Here is a 22,488-nt window from a genome sequence, read left to right as displayed (position 1 = left end):
GAGGTGTCGCTCGCAGCGGTTCGCGGGCCTCTTCCGATCGCAGCAGGGACGGTCATCGTGGAGGTTTTAGTCGGTTGGAGTCCGACACTACCACGCCGCTTTCCCCAGAAGCGGCCTGGTGTCCGTGCGGATTTCCTCCACGTTAAAAAAAAGAAAGGATCTTCGTCGGTCGCTAGAATTATTATATCATCCGCGAATATAAATAAAATAGTTTCATAGCTGTTCGAAATATCGGTTGTATACATATAGAGTGTACAATACAGGCCATAAGATATTACCTTGAGGAAGGTCAGCATTGATAGCGTATAGGTCAGAAATAATGTCTTTATATTGAACAAAGAGTATTCTACTTTCCAGGTATGATTTAATAAGCGATAGCAAAGTATTGCTTAATTTTAAAGTGTAGAGGATGATTGGTCGTGTAGTTTAAATGACGAGATAACTCGACGTTGAAAACCGTCAAATATATTTTAAAATATTTAATAAATACAGCGAATGTTCACTAAGACGCTTGGTACTAACGGATCCGCTAAAGACTGTGTATAGATCGCTCGAGACTGAGACTGATAAACTGTTCATCTTGCGATCGCGTTCGCTTATTTATACTGGTCAGGTAACTTCCTTGATAATGGCATTAAGTGTTTTCTTGTTCATGATGCTTTTGTGTCTCTGTCAGATATGTTTTACTGTTTGTTTAATTGTTTGAAGAATGTACTGAGATTAAGCGTTTAATTGGTTGAAGAATGTACTGAGATTAAGCGTTTAATTGGTTGAAGAATGTACTGAGAGTACGCGTTTACTTGTCTAATATCACTGAAGTGTTTAGTAGCGAGTCATCTAGCCTCTTGGATTAGACTGGTAAATTTGGTTATGGCTAATTCAATATACTCAGGATTTTTACCGGAATATTGCAATTGATATTTTCTTCCAGGAACTTCTTGAAGAGTGACCAGTTCGCAATTTTATTGCAGAGGGGAAGCGTTTTTGCAGTGAGCACAGGTTTATATAAGTAGGTAAGCGAGATTGGTGAATGGTCAGAGCTGAGATCTAAGCTGGATTCGATCTCGAAAGGAGTATAATTTATTACTTTAATAACTGAAAAATCTAATAGCGAAGATCTGTCGTACGCAGATAGCAAGTACGAGACTTCATCTATGGGTAGGATACTAAATATGACCTAGGATCGTACCTCTAGGCGAGCTTATATTGGGGTCCCATAGGATATACTTGACATTAGAGTCACCATCAGAGAAATTTATTTCCTAAGGATTTGGAAAAATCAGAGCAATGTTTTTCAGAGAGTCTGTATTTAGGAAAAAGGTACACTGCGGATAGATTAATTTAACATTGAGAGATTACGATGGTTGCTGTGGTAGATTGTAGATAAACATATTTAGTGCTATCATAAAAATGGTATCGCAAACAGCATAGAATTTTTATGTTAACATTAGAACTACCGATAGTTAACACGAAGTTATTTCTACCAAACCAGTGAAAATGACTGGTCTTTAAAAAATACGTAATAATAATAGAATATTTTTATATTTATTGATTTATTACTTTCTTACAGAAGCAATTCCTTCAAATCTTATGTAGTACATTTTTGGTATCATTAATCCAGCTGAGACCATGATCCCTAAACGAGGCTTGACAAATTTATAAAATTGTAGAACTGTTTTGACTGCTGTGGTATTTCTAGCGTTAGCATCTAGCGATCTAGCGATCGATCCGGAATTTTCCTGATAACTGATATCATCATATCGAATGATGCGCGGTAAAAATTTGAAAAACGCGTGGCAAGTTGTAGAAAACGAGGAAACTGGTTAATTGGGGTTCGAAAAATATTCCACCTACATAACAGTAACAATAGCAACTTATTCACATTTTGCAAAGAAGTAATTCGCTATTTGAACGTACATATGGAGTTTAAGCTGAACCACAACGAGTACGTGCAAAGACAAATAGAGAAAATACAAGAGCATTTGCTACACACAATTGCTGCAGTAAAGTGAAAATACTATGCTACAAGCTATTGATAAGACCGATTCTAACGTAATGTTTCCCGATTTGCAACATCTGCGCAAACACGGTGGATAAATTATGTCTGTTTGAATGAAAGTTCAAGCTCTCGGAGCTTGTTACCCGGAGTTCAATTACATCAAAAGTGTAAGAACAAATTGCACGAAGCTTCAACGATTCGCATAGATTTATTTGTACTAAAATTAATACGAAATCATATTACGATATTATATACGTATTATATACGTATGGCCAACATACACAATATCAACACAAATAGCCTAATATACAGCTCGATCTAACGCAATCCACAATATGACGAAAAAACCAGACATACACAATACACGATACCACTGGAATCATTCATATATTTAGATAAAATTCAAATAACCAGCAAATAATATGCCACTACAATAGAAAAAGCTGTGATAAAAGAATAATAAAACATACATTTCAACTATTCCGACATACGATTTAAATATAGGCTTCCTATACGACTTAAGCCAACCGAGCAGGGGAGATCTCCCCTCTGTGAAGAACATCGCTGCGTGACCGAACAGGGAGATCTGCCTTTTTGACTTTAGCAACGTGTTTTCTTTTTTTTTGTTGTTATTATCAGTTATTGTTTACCTGGAATTGTTCCCAATTAATTGCGGCAATTTTTCTGCTTTTATAAAATACAGTATATAATAAAATACACCAATTAAGTGGTGTTAAAATTGATTAAAAAGCTACACTATTAGTTATGACTAAATAAAGTTACAATCGAGCGATACAACGCTGTAAAAAAATATTGAAATGCATTATGAATTTTTAATTTCACGTTCAAGTCGTGTTATTTATCTTCAGTCATCTTTAATATTTTTAATTTTTTTGTACTTTTAATATATTCTTTTAACTTGATGTTTTGTATAAACAATATGTGAAATCGTTAAACGAAATCATTGCCGCAAAATATAATTGACACTTAAATAATTTTCAGACTTCTTTGTTTTTCAAGTAGTGAATATTAGTCCTCGTTACTTGGAGTAAGTAAAAGGAGTGTTATGAGACAAACATAAAGAAAACGCTAAAAAATAATGGTGGTCACATGAAAACTGATTAAATGATCTTTTTCTAGAAAAACTGTAGATACATACAGTTGCCTCGGAAAATAAGTCAAAGAAAATAAGAAAATAATAATTTTATATTTAAACTTTTAGCAGGAGTATTAATCTTCAAAACATTAACAAGGACAAGGTCTACCCTAATTGGCACCCTATTTGTTGTATTGTTTTTTTTTTTGTTATTTGACATGTCCTTATATATAATACTAATTAAGCTCCTTTCAGATATTGCTTTTGAAATCTAAAACGATAAATCTATCTGGCCAGAAGTTCTTGCACAACGTTATACGTTAAAAATGATGCTGTATATTATAAATTTGTGTAATTACTAGACTCCAGTTATTTATACATTTAAGGCGAGTTTAACTGTACAAAAATGTACAGAATATACATTATATCCAACAATACATAAAATATCTAGAGAAAATTGCACAAAATTTAAGTTATACAAAGGATATAACCCAACAAACACGAAGATGGTACCCCGCTGGGGGTAGCCACCCACACAATAATCAAACAGCTAAAAAATTTCACCAAATTTCCAAATTGGACAAATTGTGAATGTAAATTATTAAATAAAAAAAATTGAAGTTATAATATTTAGAAAATGAAACAAATCTCTACTTAAGTCCATTTCTTCAATTGTAACTTCATAAAGATATGAATTTACATAAAAATCTGCAATCCAATAATCATTGTAGCACAGCTAATGTAGATAAATGTATAATTATCATATGTTAGAGCAGCGTTGGTTACTTTGCATTGTAATTTCTGCAATTTAAAGTTTCATTTCGTTATTAATATTTATTTTAGTTGTTGTGAATAATGTGTACTCACACGTGTTATTATTATAGTATATAAGTATGTATCTAGTTATTCTGTGTTAAAGCATATTTGTTCCATAAGTATCGATTAAAAATACTATTGCTATTTCATTCCTATTTTTTAATTAAGTAACATAAATGGTAACAAATTATAGTAGTAAAGAGTTTGAATGGGTTTTTTCAACAAAGAATATAAAATCAATAGAATGTCAAGAACAGATCAAGATGTGAAACTATATCTAAAAAGGTTTCCTCTATCGACTTCTCGTAACGTGATTTTCTGCTTCTCTTTTTTGAAGAGCAAAATTAACTAAAAAATATATGTCGGAGATGAAAGAACATCGGGAATGTTTTTGGAATGTTTAGAAAAAAACCCCAACACCCTGGGCCAGACTTTTATTGTAGCTACACTTAAATAATAAAACTAAGAAATAATTATAATGTTCTAATCCGATTATGGTTGCTCCAGATTTATGACAATGGACTTGGGCTCGAAGTGACATAGTGAGTCACCGAACGTAACCACGGTCGCGGGATGGACGTGTAACAACAGAGGTATGAAATAATTATGCAGCCCTCCTTAAAACAAAGATTGACCCGAGAGATGGGGAGAGGACTATATAAGGGTAGTTCCATTGGGACTAAGACACAGTTGCTGATCGAGTCGCTGATTGAGTTGCTGAGTTAATTACTGAGTTGGTTATCGAGAGAGAGTTATCTAAGAGAGCTTACTGAGAGGAGTACTACTTTTACGTTGAGTAAAGGGAAATCGTGAATCACGTTGAGTTCGCCGTCCCGTCGGCCGTGGCTACGTTCGGTGACTCTTTATGTCACTTCGAGCCCAAGCCCATCGTCATAAACCCTGAGTACCCATAATCGGATTAGAACATTACAACTATTTCTTAGTTTTATTATTTAAGTGTAGCTATAATAAACGTCTGGGTTAGGGTATTGGGGGGTTCCCCAACCATTCCAAAAGGGAGGTCCCGATGTCCTTTCATCTCTGACATATATAATATACTTTCTAGACTTCCGGTTTGGTTCGGGCGAGGATAACGCGTGGACGGAGAGCTTTGTGGAAAAAGTAAAGTGTGAAGGGAAAAAGGAAAAGGAAGCACAAAGCGACACGAAGAAAGGAAAATAAAGAGTGAGCATACGAGGAGAAAGTAAAGAAAAGCGAAGAAGAAAACAAGAACGAGAGAAAAATACAAATAAGAAAAACTAGAAAAGAAGAGGTTAGGTAGTCAAAAGCGCGGCAAAAAGTAAGGTAGGGACAGATGGCGACAGGCAGAGGAAAAGCAAGGAGGATGAGTGAAGCGGGAGATAAGGCAGATTTCAAAAATACACCGGACAAGTACAGCTTGATAGGAAAAGAGACACTACCCAGGGAAAACAGAATGGAGATAATGATAGAAAAAATGGAGAAGAAAATGGAAAGAGCATTCGAGGCAATGATAGAGGAAATAAGAGGCATATTCGAAAAGCAAGTGGCGGAGATGAAGAGGGAAATGAAAGAGGAAAGGGAAAGGGAAAAAGAGAGAGTCAGAGAGAGAGCCAGAGAGAAAGAAGAGTGGGAAAGGGAAAAGAAAGAACTATCGGAAAGAATCAGAAGAATCGAGGAGGAATATGAGACAGAGAGAGAGAGAAAAGGAAAAGAACATAGTAATCAAAGATATGGACTAGAACGAAGGAAGCAATGAAGAGACAGTAAAGGAGTTCATAAACGAAAAATAATATACTTTCTATTCTAATATGTGTTTTCAAATTTGTTAAACGCTTTCTAAATACTTTCAACAATAAGTTTTCTAGAAATTTATAAGCAAGCGTTAAAACACTCTTTAATGTGAAATTAATATTCATTCGGGTTATACTTTCTCAGTATGCAACCTTTCTCAACTTCAAATTTGGTATATGAGCTAACCAAACTAGTTTTTCTGTTATGTTACTCTTAATGCTACCAATTTTCAAAATAAGCTGCTTTGTATATGTATAATAGAAATAAAAATATTGATATAAATATAAGATATTGTTACGAAAAAATAAAAGAGAACCTTTTTGCAAACAAATTGTAGAAATTTTGTTTCAATTTACTTGCAATTATTATATCTAATAGATATGTATCTAACTTTCTCCTTTCATATAATTTTTAAATTTTTAAACACTTGAATTTACGTTTAACCCTATTATTATAATTGTCAAATATTTTTATACCTAATGTAGAAGATTATACAATATTTTTGTGATTAACTAAGTTGGCTATCATTGATATTAGTAAAGGAATTGACTTACCAACTAAAATGAATGTACAGCATAGCACGCTGATATCGAAAAGTATGGGCCATCACTGAACTAGAGTTAGAAGACTTACCGATTCAGAAAGGCTCGTGATAGAGGAAATATGAGATCACAGTGAAGTTTATTCATATTTCATGAAATTGACTGTATTTTTAATCTATTTGATAACTGACTAATTTTATGAACTTAAAAATTCGCGATATTAGATGTTGAAAAAGACACCCTGAGTTCGCGCTCGCCATCCATATGCAGATGCACTAGTTACAATAAATAGTAACTAGAAGATAGTTCTAGATATAATCGATAGATTTAATCGATAGGTTTAAGATGTTCTTTTGTTTTTATCCCTAGTCCATGTAAGAAAGTGTAATAGAGGTTATCAGCTCAGAACGGTGTGACAGATTTATTTGAAAAATAAACTAATAGCTATTGTAATCCTACCTCTAAATACAGAGATAACAACAGGTTATGGGCCCAGGTTCAATAATTAGGTATTATTTTATTGAAAATATTATTAATAGTAATAATATTGAGAAGCGCAGAAGATAACCTAAAAACAAAAAAAAAGTGCGATCGATGACTCAGTGTTCACATGAATTATGGAATAAATTAAAGGAGGTTTACGAATCCAAAGGACCTGCAAGAAAGGCTACGCTCGTAAAGCAATTATTATTCACGAAAATGTCCGGTAGTAAAAATATGTCCGATCACTTAAATAATTTTTTCAGTTACGTGGGTAAATTAAAAGAAATGGATATTGTAGTCGCTGATGATTTATTATCAATCCTATTATTATATAACATCCCGAATACATACGAAAATTTTAGATGTGCAACCGAATCGCGGGACGAATTACCTACCCCAGGTGCGCTTAAGATAGAATTATTAAAAGAAGCTAATTCTCATCATAATTCAAATACTGTGAATGATTACCAAGAAGCTCTACAAGTGGAAGATTCAAATAAACACAAAAGGTATGATAAAAATAGAAATTCTTCAAATAAAAATGCATTTATTAAAGCTAATAAAGTAAAGCACATTGAATGTTTTTATTGTCATACGTGGACATAAGGCAAATCAATGTTTGAAGAAGAAAAACAATGATCATAAAGCTCAATTAACACATTCCTGAAATACCCAAAACTTGACAATGCTTATATGCTTCCAATATTCAGGATGAAGATAATCAGGCTAATAGTATTATTACTGATGTTTCATTGAACATAAACATGGAACTGGATGGAATGGTGCATTGACAGCAGTGTTATGTCACATATGTGCTGTGACATAAACTGTTTTGAATTCATAAAACCAATCAAAAATCAAAAGGTAAAATTAAAGAATGACAAATTAACTGAAATCAAAGGTAAAGGTACTGTAATATTATTTAGTTATATAAAAAATGAACTTGAGAAATTTCAATTGGAAAACGCATTATATGTACCAAAATTAAAAGAAAATTTGATCTTAGTATCAAAAGTTACAGCGAATGGAAAAAGGATTGTATTTACAAATAAAATGGCTACAATATTTGGAAAGAAGGATGAAATCGTTATTACTGCTAATCACAAAAGGGATTTATATATTGTAGATACAAAATTCGAATATATTGGTATGCCATATGAAAACAAAAATACACTTGTGGATTGGTACTATCAATAGGTCACTTACATGAATCTGATCTTCGGAGATTAATAAATAAAAATGGTAAATGGTTTACCTAACGTAAGATTGAGTAAAATGCTTGTGAAATATGTTTGAAAGGCAAACAGGCAGCAACCCCAATGCAAAAAAGATCAGAATTAAAACAATTGGAAATATTAGAACTGATACATTCTGATGTATGTGGCCCTATAAGACAAACATCTTTGAGTGGAGCAAAGTATTTTATTGATGACACATCAAGGTTTATATATGTGTATATCCTTAAGACAAAAGATGAAGTTAAAAATGCATTTTGGGAATTTAAAGCTTTAGTTGAAAGACAAAAGGATAAAAAGATAAAAACCCTCAGAACCGATAATGGTTTGGAATATTTAGGAAAGGATTTCACGAATGAATTAGAAAATTATGGTATTCCCAGAGAATTTACAACTCCTCACACACCTCAGCAAAATGAAGTAGCTGAGCGAATGAATAGAACACTTGTAGAGATAGCACAATATATGTTGATCCAGTCAAAGTTAACTATTCAATTTTGGGTGGAAGCTGTTAATATGGCATCATATATTAGAAATAGGTGCCCAACAGTTCATGGTAAAACACATATAAAGTTTGGCACAAGAAAAAACCAAATGTGAATCATCCTAAATTTTTGGTACTGAAGCTTATGCATTAAATAAGCGACCTGATAAAAGCAAATTTGGAGCAAGATCAACAAAGTGTATTTTTATTAGATATTCCAACGAATCAAAAGCATTTCGATTATGAGATCCAAGTAAAAGAAAAGTCATAATAAGTAGAGATATTCCTTTCTTAAGAAATATTGAATACCACAATGATGAACCCGAACAATTTAAATATGAACTGATAAATCAAAAATTTGACAAAGAAATCACAGAAGAGATTCATGATGAAGAACATGATGATGATGAAAACATGAATCAAAATGAAAATTGTGTTCAAGATAAATTTGTGGTTAAGGAAGGCCAAACATAATACGAACAGGAAACGTTGATAAACCAAAGAAAATTTATTAAACTGTCCCAATTGATCAAGAAACAGCACAATTAGGATAATTCGAGGATAATTCGACTGAGTCAATAGATGAATTATTATCTGGACTACATGCAGAAAAATAGAAAGAAGCCATGAAAAGGGGAATATGACGGTTTAATTAAAAATAACGTTTGGGAATCAGCAAAATGTCCAGCAAATAGATCTCCAATTGGAACAAAATGGGTTTTAAAGACCAAATGGTTGATAGCAATAAACAAAACAAATACGAAAGTAAAGACTATAAAAATGAGATATGTAAAATTCATTAACTATTCTGTAATAATGTTATGAACCTAAATTATTTAAAACTTGATAGACTAATATTCATCATTATTTTCATCGGTAAATCCACCAGTAATTGCATCAGTATGTTATATTGCGGAATTAATGAACACTGAAGACATTTTAAATGTCGAATATTTAATAAAATATAATAGCATTATAATAATGAAGGTCGACTTAAGACACATCAATCACAAAACGTATTGGTGTTATATTAAATATAAACTGAATTCGATCGGCTACGTGGCTATTCAACGGTAATTTTATGTTACTATCTTAAATAGTAACTGAGAAAGAAAATGATAAAGTTTAGGGCTTTTTTTCCATACTACCCTTAAACAAGAGGATAGAAGTGTACAATTTCACACAATGGTGTTTTAAGCAAAGAACATTGTTTAGCATACAATAACAACAAATATTAGCACAGAGGCTGCTTTCTCGTGCTTATCCTGCTAAACTCTTTAAGCAATCAATTGAAGTTTATACATTTCCATCAAAACCAAAAAATCTACATTTTTCCATTATTCTCTCCCATGTAATTATCGACCTATTTATATAAATATGACTTTCAAGTAAAATGAAGCGGAAAAGAGTTAAACAGGCAGAAAAAGAAGAGGAATAGGCCCATTCCCATAATTAGGCATAGGTCGGATCAGGAGACGATTAAATGTGCTATATTCGAAACAATTTAAAATCAAGTACTATCTTCTTTTGATATTATTAATTTTATAATATTCTAAATGCAACAACATTTTAATTATTTTGAAGTGGCAAAACGAAAACGCGATTTTTCTACTATTTTTCTCTATTGTTGAATATATGGTACATTTGTATTGTACGTACGGGAGTGAGGGAACGTAAGGTTCGAAGAGATGTATTTGAAGGAATCTATAGCATTACAAATTACGTGCAGAAATAGACTGGAAAAAAAGGAAGGATGCTTCAGATGTGGAAAAGCAGGACATTCAGCAGGCGAGAGAGTGTCAAAATGGCGGCCAAGCGAGAAGCAATAACGGTTGTTGGCGTAAATCAACACGTGGTCGTGACAGAAGAAGAGAGGGCAGAGGCTATATGAGCAGGGGACGCTGGAACTTCCATCGTCAACAAGCAGCAGGCACGAACGAATAGAGCAACTCAGGAGCGGGCACATGGATGGCAAAAACGCACACAGCATACAGCAGCGAGGTAAACAATTTAGATGACGACGAATTAGTTTGGCTGTTAGACAGCGGTTGTACCTGTAGCGGCACTCGACGACGAAATTTTCCGACGGTTTCGTCGATACAAAGCATATCACCGAAATATAAAGCCGACACGCCTAATGAGCCATCGATATCCTTACGGTCCTGCCGCCGAATATTTGGAACAAGGCGTACGTGACAACGGTCGCGGACGCCTAACGAACGCGTGCGTAGTGGGGGTATCGAGGGGCGACAAAAGAAACGAATCGGATCAAAGACATTACCGATCACATAATAAATAATGTAAACTATTTTGATAAATGTATTGATATTAAAGAATCAGTAAGTATATACTTAGGTGATAATAAACCGGTAAAAGCAACAAAAGTTGGAAATGTCATAAATTATTTTGAAGTATTTGGAAGACACAATGAAATAAATATGAATAAAGCGTTTTACGCGAAATAAACGTCTGCGAATTTGATTAGTTTAGGAAAATTAACGGATAATAATAATACGGGTATTTCAAAAGGAAACATTGCGAAAGTGAGAATAGATCAGAATAATAGACTTACAGCAGTAGCGTTGTAGGAAAATAGAAGATATAAAATGAAAAACATATTGAAAAGGAAGAAGCACATAGTAAACAGTACCGAACGTAATATTATGATTCAAAAGGATATGTAGACGGGACAAATAGAATATAAATTAGCAAAAGCGCTTTATGGGTTAAAAGAAAGTCCGAGGGATTGGTATGAATGTTTTGACAAGTATGTAACGAGATTAGGACTTAAGAAAAATAACACGTACGTGTTAAGAAAAATAAATGTACGTGCGAGAGTGAAGGAACGTAGAGCGGAAACACACACAAGTATATATCCCCTCCCTAGTATGTGTGAACGTCGCATGATGGACTAGGACTTCGTTGAGAAAAAAGAACGATACGTAGTGTGAAATCTCGTGCCCTGGGCCTCTGGCGAGTAACCCACGTGGCGAGCAAAGTTATATGAATATTCCAAAAAAGATATAACCTAACAAACACGAAGATGGGTACCCCGCTGGGGGTAGCTACCCACAGGATAATCAAACAGCTAAAAAATTTCACCAAATGTCCAAATTGGACAAATTGTAAATGTAAATTTTATTAAATAAAAAAAAATATGAATATTCGAATAAAGTTTTTTGTAATATCTCTTCAAATTTTCTCTATACCTTATCAACTACAAACGTAGCGAAATGATCCGAAACAATAAAAACGTCATTTTGTACAAATTTATATAATTGCAAGAAAAATTCTATTAACTTGAAAGATTCCTGCATTAAATAAAAATTTTCATATTAAGCTAAATTATTCGTATTAACACCATTTACCTCAAAACGATATTTACATATTATGTAAAAACCTAATACTCACTTTTGTATGTAAATTTCTAAATACACTCTTGAATGCAAATAATTTTAATTATTTAATGCTTTATTCAAAAATTAATAATTATATTTGTAGGTTCATTAACTGCATATTTCAATGTCATAACTGAAAAAGCTCATTTTTAGTAACATACTTAATTCAAAATTATCTATATTAGGTACTATATTTAATATTATATAGTATTATATAGATGAATTGAGAGATTCAAATAAAAAGTAATACAACTAACAAAATTTTTAATTTAAAAAGACTACAATTAAAAAAAGAGATTCAGTCTAATAGAAACATCTACATATTGTATATATTTCCAAACATTGAAACACGCCATTATATTTAATTGTTTATAAAAAACTGGGAATTGATAACAAAATTTTCTAAATAAATATAAATGTTATATTTCATTTACTGCAGTTAATTCATTTAGAGAAAAAAAAGGCCAAAAAATTGTACCGCTCTTTTACTAAATCTCTCAATTACACATAAATACTTGTGTGAAATTTGAATAATAAATTTAATATAAAATTTAAATAAAACATTAATGATATACTAAAGATCTTATAAGTAAAATAATATCTATAAATATGATACGCATGTTATCGGCAATAAAAATTCATGAAAGTTCATATAAATTTAAAGAAAAAGCAAATTGTTTTGATGTAAAAATATTTTTCTAATATACTTAATACCTTTCATTCATCTGAATGAGAACATTTATTCGTCGGCGTACGTTTTTCGATCACAAAATGATCATATCTGGTTAATTTAGTTTTCAATATACAAGGTGGTTGGTAACTGGTGGTACAAGCGGAAAAGGGGTGATTCTACGCAAAAAAAGAAGTCGAAAATATAGAATAAAAATTTTTCGTTTGAGGCTTTTTTTTCGAGAAAATCGACTTTGAATTTTCACTCGGTACGCGTGCACTTTATCACGTCTCGTTATAACGGATCTCACTGTAGATCATTGTCTCGATGGATATTATCGCAGTTTAAGTTTGTTTTTACCGTAACGGAAGATTAGGAATACATAATGAAATAATATGAAGTAATCATAAAGTTTATTATTACAAAAATTGCTGAAAATGTTGCCCATTCTGCCGAACACGTAGTTCTGCCCTTTTAATTAAATTTCTATGACCACTTTCTAACGTATTTGATTGTTTTAAAGTATGAAAGGCTACAATAATCTTTTCTTTCATCCGTACCAAGCGAAAATTCAAAGTCGATTTTCTCGAAAAAAAAGCCTCAAACGAAAAATTTTTATTCTATATTTTCAATTTCTTTTTTCGCGTAGAATCACCCCCTTTCCGCTTGTACCACCAGTTACCAACCACCCTGTATAAGTAGACAATCGCTTAAAGTTTTTCGACTTGTATTTCCGAATTCAATTCAACGGAAATCTTTCGCAGTCAGTTGTTCAGTTGGGGCGAAAATAAACAAGCCTTGTTTGTTCATAGGTATTTCATAAACGCTACATAGAGCAGGTAGGTATAATTATATTTTCAGTCACGGGAAAACTTTTTCGACGATAAAAGATTGAATCGACACAGTTTTTATCTTTAACCTCCAGGCCAAGCACTGTTTTGTCGACATCGTATTTTCCACGTTTAAACAATTATGTTAACGTCAGACGAGCTACGATAAATTGCCCGAAAAATTAAACTTTTATCCGTTTCCCTATGTTCCCCGTTCTCCTTTTTTGTAGTTACAGCGCGTTCAATACAAATGTGTTTGCAATTATTTTGTAAAATATTAGTTGTTTCTACAGAACTTTTGTACGTATTTGTTAAAATTGCTTAATGTCGGGTGAAACAAAAGAAAGAGCAAAAAATATCTTAGAAGAAAGCTTAAAATGATTAAAAAATCAAATTTATTATTTGTATTTATATATTATAAACATATAAGTATATTTATTGTTACTAATAATTATACATGGTAGAATATTTTTACTCTTCATAAATTTAATATTTGAGGTTATTGTAAAACTTGACTTATTAAATTAAACAAAACGTTATTAAAAAATGATCCCTTGAGAAAATTTGCGTATCAATGCTAGTATTTTAAATTAAATTGTGTAGATTTTAAACATTAACTTAAATTACGTTGTACTTTCAAATTAATTATTAATGTGGTGGTATTATATTAGTTTGTCCAAAAAGTTTCTTTCGTTTTGTGAGGAAATAATAGACGCACAACGTTTTTTTGTATTATATTATTTTGTCGAATTACGTACGATCCATTTTATTCTGTTGAGATAAACACCGTAACATTTCACAGATTTCGTTTCACGTTTGTATAAAGGTGCACTGTTGTAAAAAATACCTTTGCGAAAGAAAGACACTTTCCGGATAACCTAATACGAAAAAATATGCTGCTGACGCTATTTCCCTTTTACTAAAAAGCTTTCTTCATACGGCAAGTAATTCTGTAATATTTTGAAATCACAAAGTTAGTTAACTTCATTCTATTTAGAGTTGGTCATTTCACATATTAAGAAATAATTTCCTCTTTCTCATATACATAATTATTACCAACTACAATCTTAAGAACAACCGGAATTATTCAATTAACTTTCCAAACCGTTCATTATTTTAGATACCTTCAACATTTTTTGTTATTCAAGTCACAACATTCTTTGAGGGCCATATAAAATTGGCCAAGAAGGTTAACTCATTGGAAAGCTACTTGTGGAAAATGACTGTTCTTTCTAAATCAAAAGGATCTCACACATCTTAATACAGCAACCAATAAATCAAATTTTATTGATCTCTCATTTTACACTGCTTACGTTGTGAACTTATTCAAATGGCAAATATCCACTGAGCTCTTTCATAGCGATCATTTTTCAACTTCATTAAATATAAAACATAATATAAAAGTAATAAATATCAACACACCCAGATGAAAATATTACAAAGTTGATTGGATTCAGTTCCGAGTATTAATAGATGATGAAATTGACAGACTTAAAACTGAAGATAAAACAAATGTATAACATAAATACGCTGGTTCAAAAACTTTTTGGTATTATCATAGAAGCAACTTGTCAGACTACGCCTCGGACTCGAAACAAGCGGCAAAAGAAGAACGTGTCATGGTGGGATACACATTGTGAAACAGCTACATATAAGAAATGTCAAGCATGCTCTAAATATATTCACATGCTATAAAATTGAAATAAACAAAATAAAGTATAAAAAATATCGGGACATTGCTACAAGAATTATTAAACGAAGTAAGTTTATGTTTCCAACTTCAATTGTAATAAACGAAATACAGAAGTTTGGACAAAATTAAACTGCACAAACGGAAATTTGGGGTTAGGTTGAGGTTAGGAGTATAATGAGTATGAGTATTATATATGAATATTAGGAGTATTATCACATCAGATAATCTATTAATATCAAATTTTCTTGAACAAATAATTGCGCCAACACGTTCGCCAAAAGCTCAAATGATAAGAACTTCAATCTACTTTATTTTGATATGGCTTTTTCGGGATACGCAGTTGTGTTTGAATTTCGCACTTGCACTCTGGGCTGACATTTCGTAAATATTGTAGTATGCACAAACACGATTGATCGTTCCGAAAAACGAACATCAAATATCCCACCATTATCAAACTTTGAAATTTAAAACTTAATCGAGCAGCAGGAAGCAAAGTAGTCCTCAAACCGAACGAAACATAGACGTACAGATCGTAGAGGAGAAGACTCTGTGCGACGTTTTATAAGGAAAATCCTAGATAAAACATTAAAGCCAGAATAATTTATTTATAATTCTCAATGAGAATTGATTGTAAACTACTTCCAAATAAAAAAAAATTTATACGATCCTGTTTTATTTATAATTGTCTTAATTTTTTTCGTTAATTATATAATTATGAATTCGAAATGATGTATTATCCAAACTATGTGCAAGCATATTGCATTTGATTTATAAAGCATATCTGGTTTAAAGCAATTAATAAATGAATAAATGAATTAATAAGTAATTAAATGTACATATACAACTTTACATATACTAAAGTTACTATGTACCTTTAAAGATGAAATATGCCAGGCAGCGTATATCTGAATAAATTAGTAACCAAATTATGGACTTTAACCTGATTTAACTTTATGATCCAAGAGTCAATTGCCAATTTGATAGACATAAATTACGTTTAAAGCTTAATAGTCACTAATCTCCTATTAAACGAGAGATGTTCAACATTAGATATAGATTGTATTCGTTTTAAATGTTCTTAATGAAACACTATTGAAAGACTAATTCTTGTCTCCATTCACATGCTTTTATTATTAGTTTTATGCTTAATATTTCTATATTTTTCTAACCTAATTAATAATTACCCTATATTCTTTAAATCCTTATATTTTTCTTACTTATGGTCAATTAATTGTCAATTTTTTTCAATTTGAACGAATTAAATTCTTATAGTCAAATTAGTTGTAAATATAATTCTGCCCTTAAAGTATATAAATCTAAAAACTTTAACGCAGCTATAGCTTTGTCAATAATTGTTAAGAAATGTTAAGTTGGTACGATCGCTAGTTCCTACAAGCTAAGTTGGTACGACTTCTAACGACGTTCTTTTGTCCTAGGAGTCGACCACGTGTTAATTATCTGAGTGCATCCGGTGTGTTCAGACGTTTTGTACGAGTTGTAAAATAGAATCTGTGTGAATGTATTAAAAACCAATCCCAAACCTATATTAAATAATAATAATGTCAATTTTAATAAGGAATTTAACAAATTGCATAATTACAATTTAATATGCAGTACGTTGGAATGAATGATTTAGTATAAAAAATTCATGCAAGCTTAAGAGAATATACAGTTTCGAATTACGCCAACAGTTGATAATATTATCTTGTTTGTATTTCATAAAATACAATTTTGCTAATTACTGTTGTTATTAGCGCGTGTCGGATTTCACCTGTCATAGCCGATACAGATATCTGACATTTATTCAGAACTGTATGAATCAGAATTCTATTAACAAATATGTTACTACTGCGAGTTCTACATCTAAACGTAGATTCCATTCATTTAAGCAAAGATTTCTTATTTTTAGCGCAGTCAGAAGATCATAACAAATAGATTTGGCTTGTTTAGGCCAATTATGGGGCGAGGGTGTATTTAATGAGGTATCTTCATGCTTGGTACTGCACGTACCTGAGTAAAAACTGTTCTTTGGTTTCAAGTTCGAGATCTTTACGTTCGATCAAACGTACGATTTGATTATATTCGATTCTCAGATCAAACATTATTTTATTTTCTTAAAAACATATTTTTGTTCGTAAAAGGACAAATTTATTTTATTGCTTAGTACTAATTTTTCTCTTGCTGATATATTTATTATCTTGCTGAATGACATGTAATTAATGTCATGTTCCGCGTCACGCAGGATCCGTAGCGCGAAAGTAAAATTGGTAATTTCTTTCAAATCAAGGTAATTTAAAACGTTTATTTGAAACCGTGTTTACAGTATTTGAAATGAAATGCAGTTAAAGCCACTAAAAGCTATATCTTGCGAAAAACTTATCTAACTATGTTTTTATATTTACCTAACTATGTTTTTGTAACGATATTAAAACAGTTTAAAACTGTAAAGAAAGTCGGCAGCTTGAACAAACGTTGGGGATCTTCCCAAACATTTTCAAAAGAAAGAACCCGATGTTTTTTCATCTCCGATAGATATAAATGTAGCGACTCAGAGAAGTCAATAATAATTACCGTTCGTCTATCGAGTAATAATTACCGTTAGTCAACCGAATAATTACAGCTTACAGATTATACAGCACACAACTTTTTGAACTTGTTGAACTTGTTGAACTTATTGAACTTTTTGGACTTGTTGAACTTTTTGAAGCACGTGTACCGCAAAGCGGCGTTGTGGGGCCAATACTATAGACTCCACACACTGAAGATATTACTAGCATTACTGAGACCCAATATTGACATCTGCAGATTATGCAGCACACAACTTTTTGAACTTGTTGAAGTTTTTGAACTTGTTGAACTTGTTGAACTTTTTGAAGCACGTGTACCGCAAAGCAGCGTTGTGGGGTCAATACTATAGACTCTATACACTGAAGATATTACTAGCATTACTGAGACCCCAATATTGACATCTGCAGATTATACAGCACACAACTTTTTGAACTTATTGAAGCAGGTATACCTCAAAGCGGCGTTGTGGGGCCAGTACTATAGACTCTGAAGTTGTTACTGAAGATATTAGTACTATTACTGAGGCCTTAATATTTACATCTGCAAATGATACTGGAATTATGACCACGCACGAAAACCGCAAAAAATCGCATAAAACATTGTTGCAACAACAGCTGCTACGAATTGAACAATGGTTAAGTGAATGGAGAATAAAAATGAACTATGAAAGCTGTAACCACGTTACATTTACGTTAAAAAAAGAAACTTTTCCTTCTGTTGCTCTCAACAAAATTAGTATTCCTCAAACTAAAACTTGCTAGCAGAAACTCTGAGCTAAGCACAAGAAATGAGCTTCTTATTGATAAAACGGTAACCAAGCCAATTTGAATCTACGAGATTGCATTATGTGGTACGGCTACTGAAAACCATATAACACTGATGGAGCGCTGCAGCCTGTCATTCTAAGGACTATTGTCAATGCTCCTTGGCACATGCGGAACGAGCAAATACGAAGCGATCTTATGATCAAAGTAATAGAAGAGAGAGGATAACTATCCCTGTTGCTTGTGCGTGACGTAGTTTCTGGAAGAACCCGGCTTTTCCCCGTTGAGAGGGCACCGATTAAAACTCTGCAAAGTATAAATAATCAAATTTCCTATCCAACTCCTTGTAGATTGTAAGTTGTGCCTGTTCCGCTGGATATGGTTGGATCGGTAATGGGAGCTGCTCGGCATCTCGATCCAATCTGCTCATACGTTGCCGTATGAATTGTGGTCGTCCGTATGATGATGTCGTCGTCAGGGCGAATTTGATGATACGACCGAAGATCCGTTGGGTTGAGGGCTCGTCGGCTACCTTGTGATGCGGATGGTCGTCATCCTTGTTGTAGCCACGAAATTTCGTGCTGGAGTTCACGACCCATGACGTGTCGTGAAACACATCGATTATGGAATTGTCGATGAATACCTTTTTCCAGGAGGTATCGTTGAATATCTTGACCCAGGAGGAGTCATGGAACACATCGGCCGAGAAGAAGTTGTGGAAAGGCACTGCCCACGAAGTGTGTTGGAAGACGTCGAGCCAGGAAATGTCGTTGTTAGGAACTCCGGTGGTGATTGGTATAGAATCGTCAAACCCGACACGGAGTTGTTTAGTTGAATGGGAGAATGGGCTCCCCCCGATGATCTGCTCGAGTCGCAATCTCAAGTTGATGATCCTTGGTGGAGAAGGAGCGTTGGGCGTCGTGAAATACTTGATTTAGTTCTGTTTTTACGTGGGAGAATGTCCCGACAGTGTTGGATCCATGGTTCACTTCAGAGAGAAGGTGGTGGTCCGAGACTTGTCCGAAGTAGCGATCTGTGGGCTCATTGGACAAGGGTTGTGATCTGATGGGGTGGCCTGAAGACTATCGGTATCAAGGAAGTGATGAGTCACGGTGGCAATAACGTGAAAATTATTCCGTTTCGGGCTACTAGCAGGCGTGGCCCGTCTCGACCATGACGAAGGAGGATTCTTCACGTTACGTCCCGGAGAATATCTTTCCGATACGATGTTTATTTCAGGTGTTATTGACGATGAGATGAAGGGCGGGTTATTAGCCGTCGAAGTATTGATCAAGGACAACCGGTTCATGGATAAGTCGATCATTGTGGATTCCGGAGAGTCTATCTTAGGTTTCGACTCTAGATGTACCTCGGGATGTATCATTGACGGGATTTAACCCGTTACCTTCTACCTTATGAATTACAATTACAGGGCATTGCACATCCTGTAACGTGTTCGTAGAGACTGCGACGGCTTGTCGCCTGATGAGGTTTTATCTGCTTTCTGATTGAAGGACGGCGCGTAGGTCATCGGCGGTCAAGTAGCGCGGGATGGAACGCAAATGTTTTGTGCGACGTAACAATCCACATGCTATATTTTATCATTTACAGCTATAATATTTTACCAACTGTCCAACTGGACAAATTGTAAAATTTAAATAAATAAATAAATAAGAAAAAAAGATACAATATAAGAATTAACAACAACCAAAACCCATTAGTTACCCAATTACTTGACACGACGGATCAGATCCGTAGGCTAAAAAGACAATACCCTTTAGATTGAAGCATTAAATTCAATTAGAATCAGACATAATATAAATTATTATAATCCAAGTTACTGTACCACGCCAAATGAAGTTACTTAAAATTCTCAATGAGAATTGCTTGTACAAAGTCTACCAAATAAAAAAAAAATATTTTCCATATCTTCTATTTTTTAATATGTCCTGTTTTTATAAAAAATTCACTGTTTCTGAAAGAATGACAAGAATGACAAGATCAGAAATTTTGAAAAGGGCAAATCCTAGTACAACAAAATATACAAACAGTCAAAAAGATTGGTAAGATATTGGTACTGAGAACGGAAAAAATGTAATAACCCAATAATAAGAGAAAAATTCGTAGAAAAAATTGGGAAAATCTACGCCAGTGTTCAAACTACGAAGCATACAGCAAGCTACAATTTGTCTCATTATTAAGATGTCGCACGATGAGGAAGAGGCTTTCATACTACGTCACTAAATTCCTTTATATCTACGTCTCGCTGTTGATAATGTTAACGCCAGTCGTCATGACGAAAATGACTCGCTGCTGTTTCGTGGACAGATGCACATTACTTTACAATGACTGCTGCGTGCGTATTGTTAGCAGCAAAGTGTCTAATACGCATTTATAAAGTGACGCCTTATGTATAATGGGCCGAAGAGTTCATAAAACGTCTGGACAACTATAAAGAAAACTTGATGCTAACAAAATAGGACCTCACTCATGAGTAAGAAGGATTGGGAATCCTGTACTGGGATATGTAAGGTAAGAGAAAGATTAGGTACAAATTAGTGCCCAAAAATAGCAAATGGCTACAAGATGAACGAATAAAAGCAAACCCGAGTAAATGCAACCATATTACATTTACACTAAGAAAAAGGGAAACCACCAAACATCCAATTGAATGGCACGCACATAACATTAACAAGGCAAGTTAAATACCTAGGACTCCACTTAGCACACAACTTACATGGAAACAACATGCTAAATCAGTTATAGACAAAATACGAATAAAAAGAAGACAGATGTACTGGCTAACTAGTCGAAACTCTAAACTCAGCATAGAACACAAACTAAAAATTTACAAAACGATAATAAAACCAATTTGGACGTACGGAATACCGCTATGAGGGACAGCAGCAATGAGCCACATAAATAAACTAGGGTCGCTACAATCGAAGATACTGAGAAGAATACTCAACGCTCTATGGTATGTCAGAAACGANGGATATACGCAAAGACTTAAAAATATCAATGGTCGAGGAAGAAATCGGCAAATTCAAAAAAATACAAAGAAAGAACGGCAACACATCCAAACCAGCTGGCTGCCGAAGCGAGCAAAACTATCATAGAAAGAAGACTAAAAAAGAAACACCCCACTGACCTCACTGAAGAAATAAAATAGACAAACTCTAAGATGGTATCCCGCTAGGGGTAGCCATCCACATGTTATTTAGCAATTAAGCTAGAAAAATTTACAAAATGTGCAGCTGGACAAATTGTAAAGTACAAATTAAATAATAAAAAAAAAAATTCTAAGTTCTAGATGGGAAGAATCGCTCGCCGCCACTCACCCAATTTAACGTGGGATTTCTTCAACCAAACCGTCGCGTCGTCGTACGCAGCTGCGTTTGAAGCATTCTTAAACCCGAATCAAATGGACGACATTTATATCGTCTGTCTGGACCAATCGCATAGTGGTACCAGTTGCCATATTCATACCCATTGCTTGTATTAATACACATACAACTTGTAATAAACATGTGAAAATTCCGCTAACGGAAATGTAGGGCTCTGTTGGTTAATAAAAACCTCTTTTATTCGTGTATCTTAAGGCTCGGTGCAGATGAGCGATATTTTATCGCAGGACATCGTTCCGGTGCCGTTGGAAAAGCAGAGAAATAAATAAAGTTCTCCTGTTTCACAAAAGAAGGATACGTACATATGTATTTTCTTGCTTTTCCAACCCACTGCCATTGCTGCTATTTGTTGCAAATTCGATCGTTTGCACCGGATCTAAATATTGAGGTCAAAATCTTCTGTTAGAAATTATTAATTAGACCTATTTATAACTTATGCTAAACCTATATGTTACAACATCTCTGCCAGTGCGATGGAAAACGCAAGGCTAGGCATCCTGAAAATAAGTGCATTAGAAGAGACAGGAATTCTTTCAGAACGGCCTTCTCTTACTACAAGAAATATATATTATTAAGCAGCAAAAATATATTATTAAGAGCTTCATAATAGATTTAATAATAATGATTTAATTAGGAGAATTATTTATCTTTACCCCTTGTATTTTGAGAGGACTGTGAAAAATGTACATCTCCTTCAAGAGGCTAACTAGAAGACTTCCTATGATATACA

General features: G+C 33.5%; 3 protein-coding genes across 4 annotated transcripts in view; 2 read left to right on the top strand and 1 right to left on the bottom strand.

Annotated features, from left to right (window-relative positions):
• The window catches only part of LOC122577336 (putative uncharacterized protein DDB_G0271982), a 50,333-nt gene extending 44,424 nt beyond the window's left edge, over window positions 1-5,909 (top strand). Inside the window, exons 1-2 of one of the 2 annotated variants that reach the window (XR_006320214.1) lie at window positions 936-1,013; window positions 4,978-5,909. Coding sequence is in view for 1 of the 2 variants with exons in the window: in XM_043748625.1 (XP_043604560.1) it covers window positions 5,227-5,649 (423 nt within the window). In the remaining variant the exon portion in view is untranslated. Of the gene's footprint in view, window positions 1-935; window positions 1,014-4,977 lie in introns of those variants that run through there. The other variant, XM_043748625.1, reaches the window with a different exon arrangement.
• The window catches only part of LOC122577337, a 345,413-nt gene that overhangs the window by 226,332 nt on the left and 96,593 nt on the right, over window positions 1-22,488 (bottom strand). The window lies entirely within an intron of this gene.
• LOC122577335 lies at window positions 6,778-7,422 on the top strand. The gene is made up of 3 exons (XM_043748624.1): window positions 6,778-6,901; window positions 6,973-6,980; window positions 7,072-7,422. Exons 1-3 carry the CDS (start codon window positions 6,821-6,823, stop codon window positions 7,313-7,315), a joined length of 333 nt encoding a protein of 110 aa, XP_043604559.1. The 5' UTR covers window positions 6,778-6,820; the 3' UTR covers window positions 7,316-7,422.

The sequence above is a fragment of the Bombus pyrosoma genome, linkage group LG18 (genome assembly GCF_014825855.1).
Source record: "Bombus pyrosoma isolate SC7728 linkage group LG18, ASM1482585v1, whole genome shotgun sequence".
NCBI lineage: Eukaryota > Metazoa > Arthropoda > Insecta > Hymenoptera > Apidae > Bombus > Bombus pyrosoma.
Note: the sequence above shows the minus strand (reverse complement) of the source record. Positions and strands in the feature narration are given on the sequence as shown.

Coding starts and splice junctions, on each gene's coding strand:
- LOC122577335 (XM_043748624.1), top strand. CDS start 6,821: ATGACTCAGTGTTCACATGAATTATGGAATAAATTAAAGGAGGTTTAC.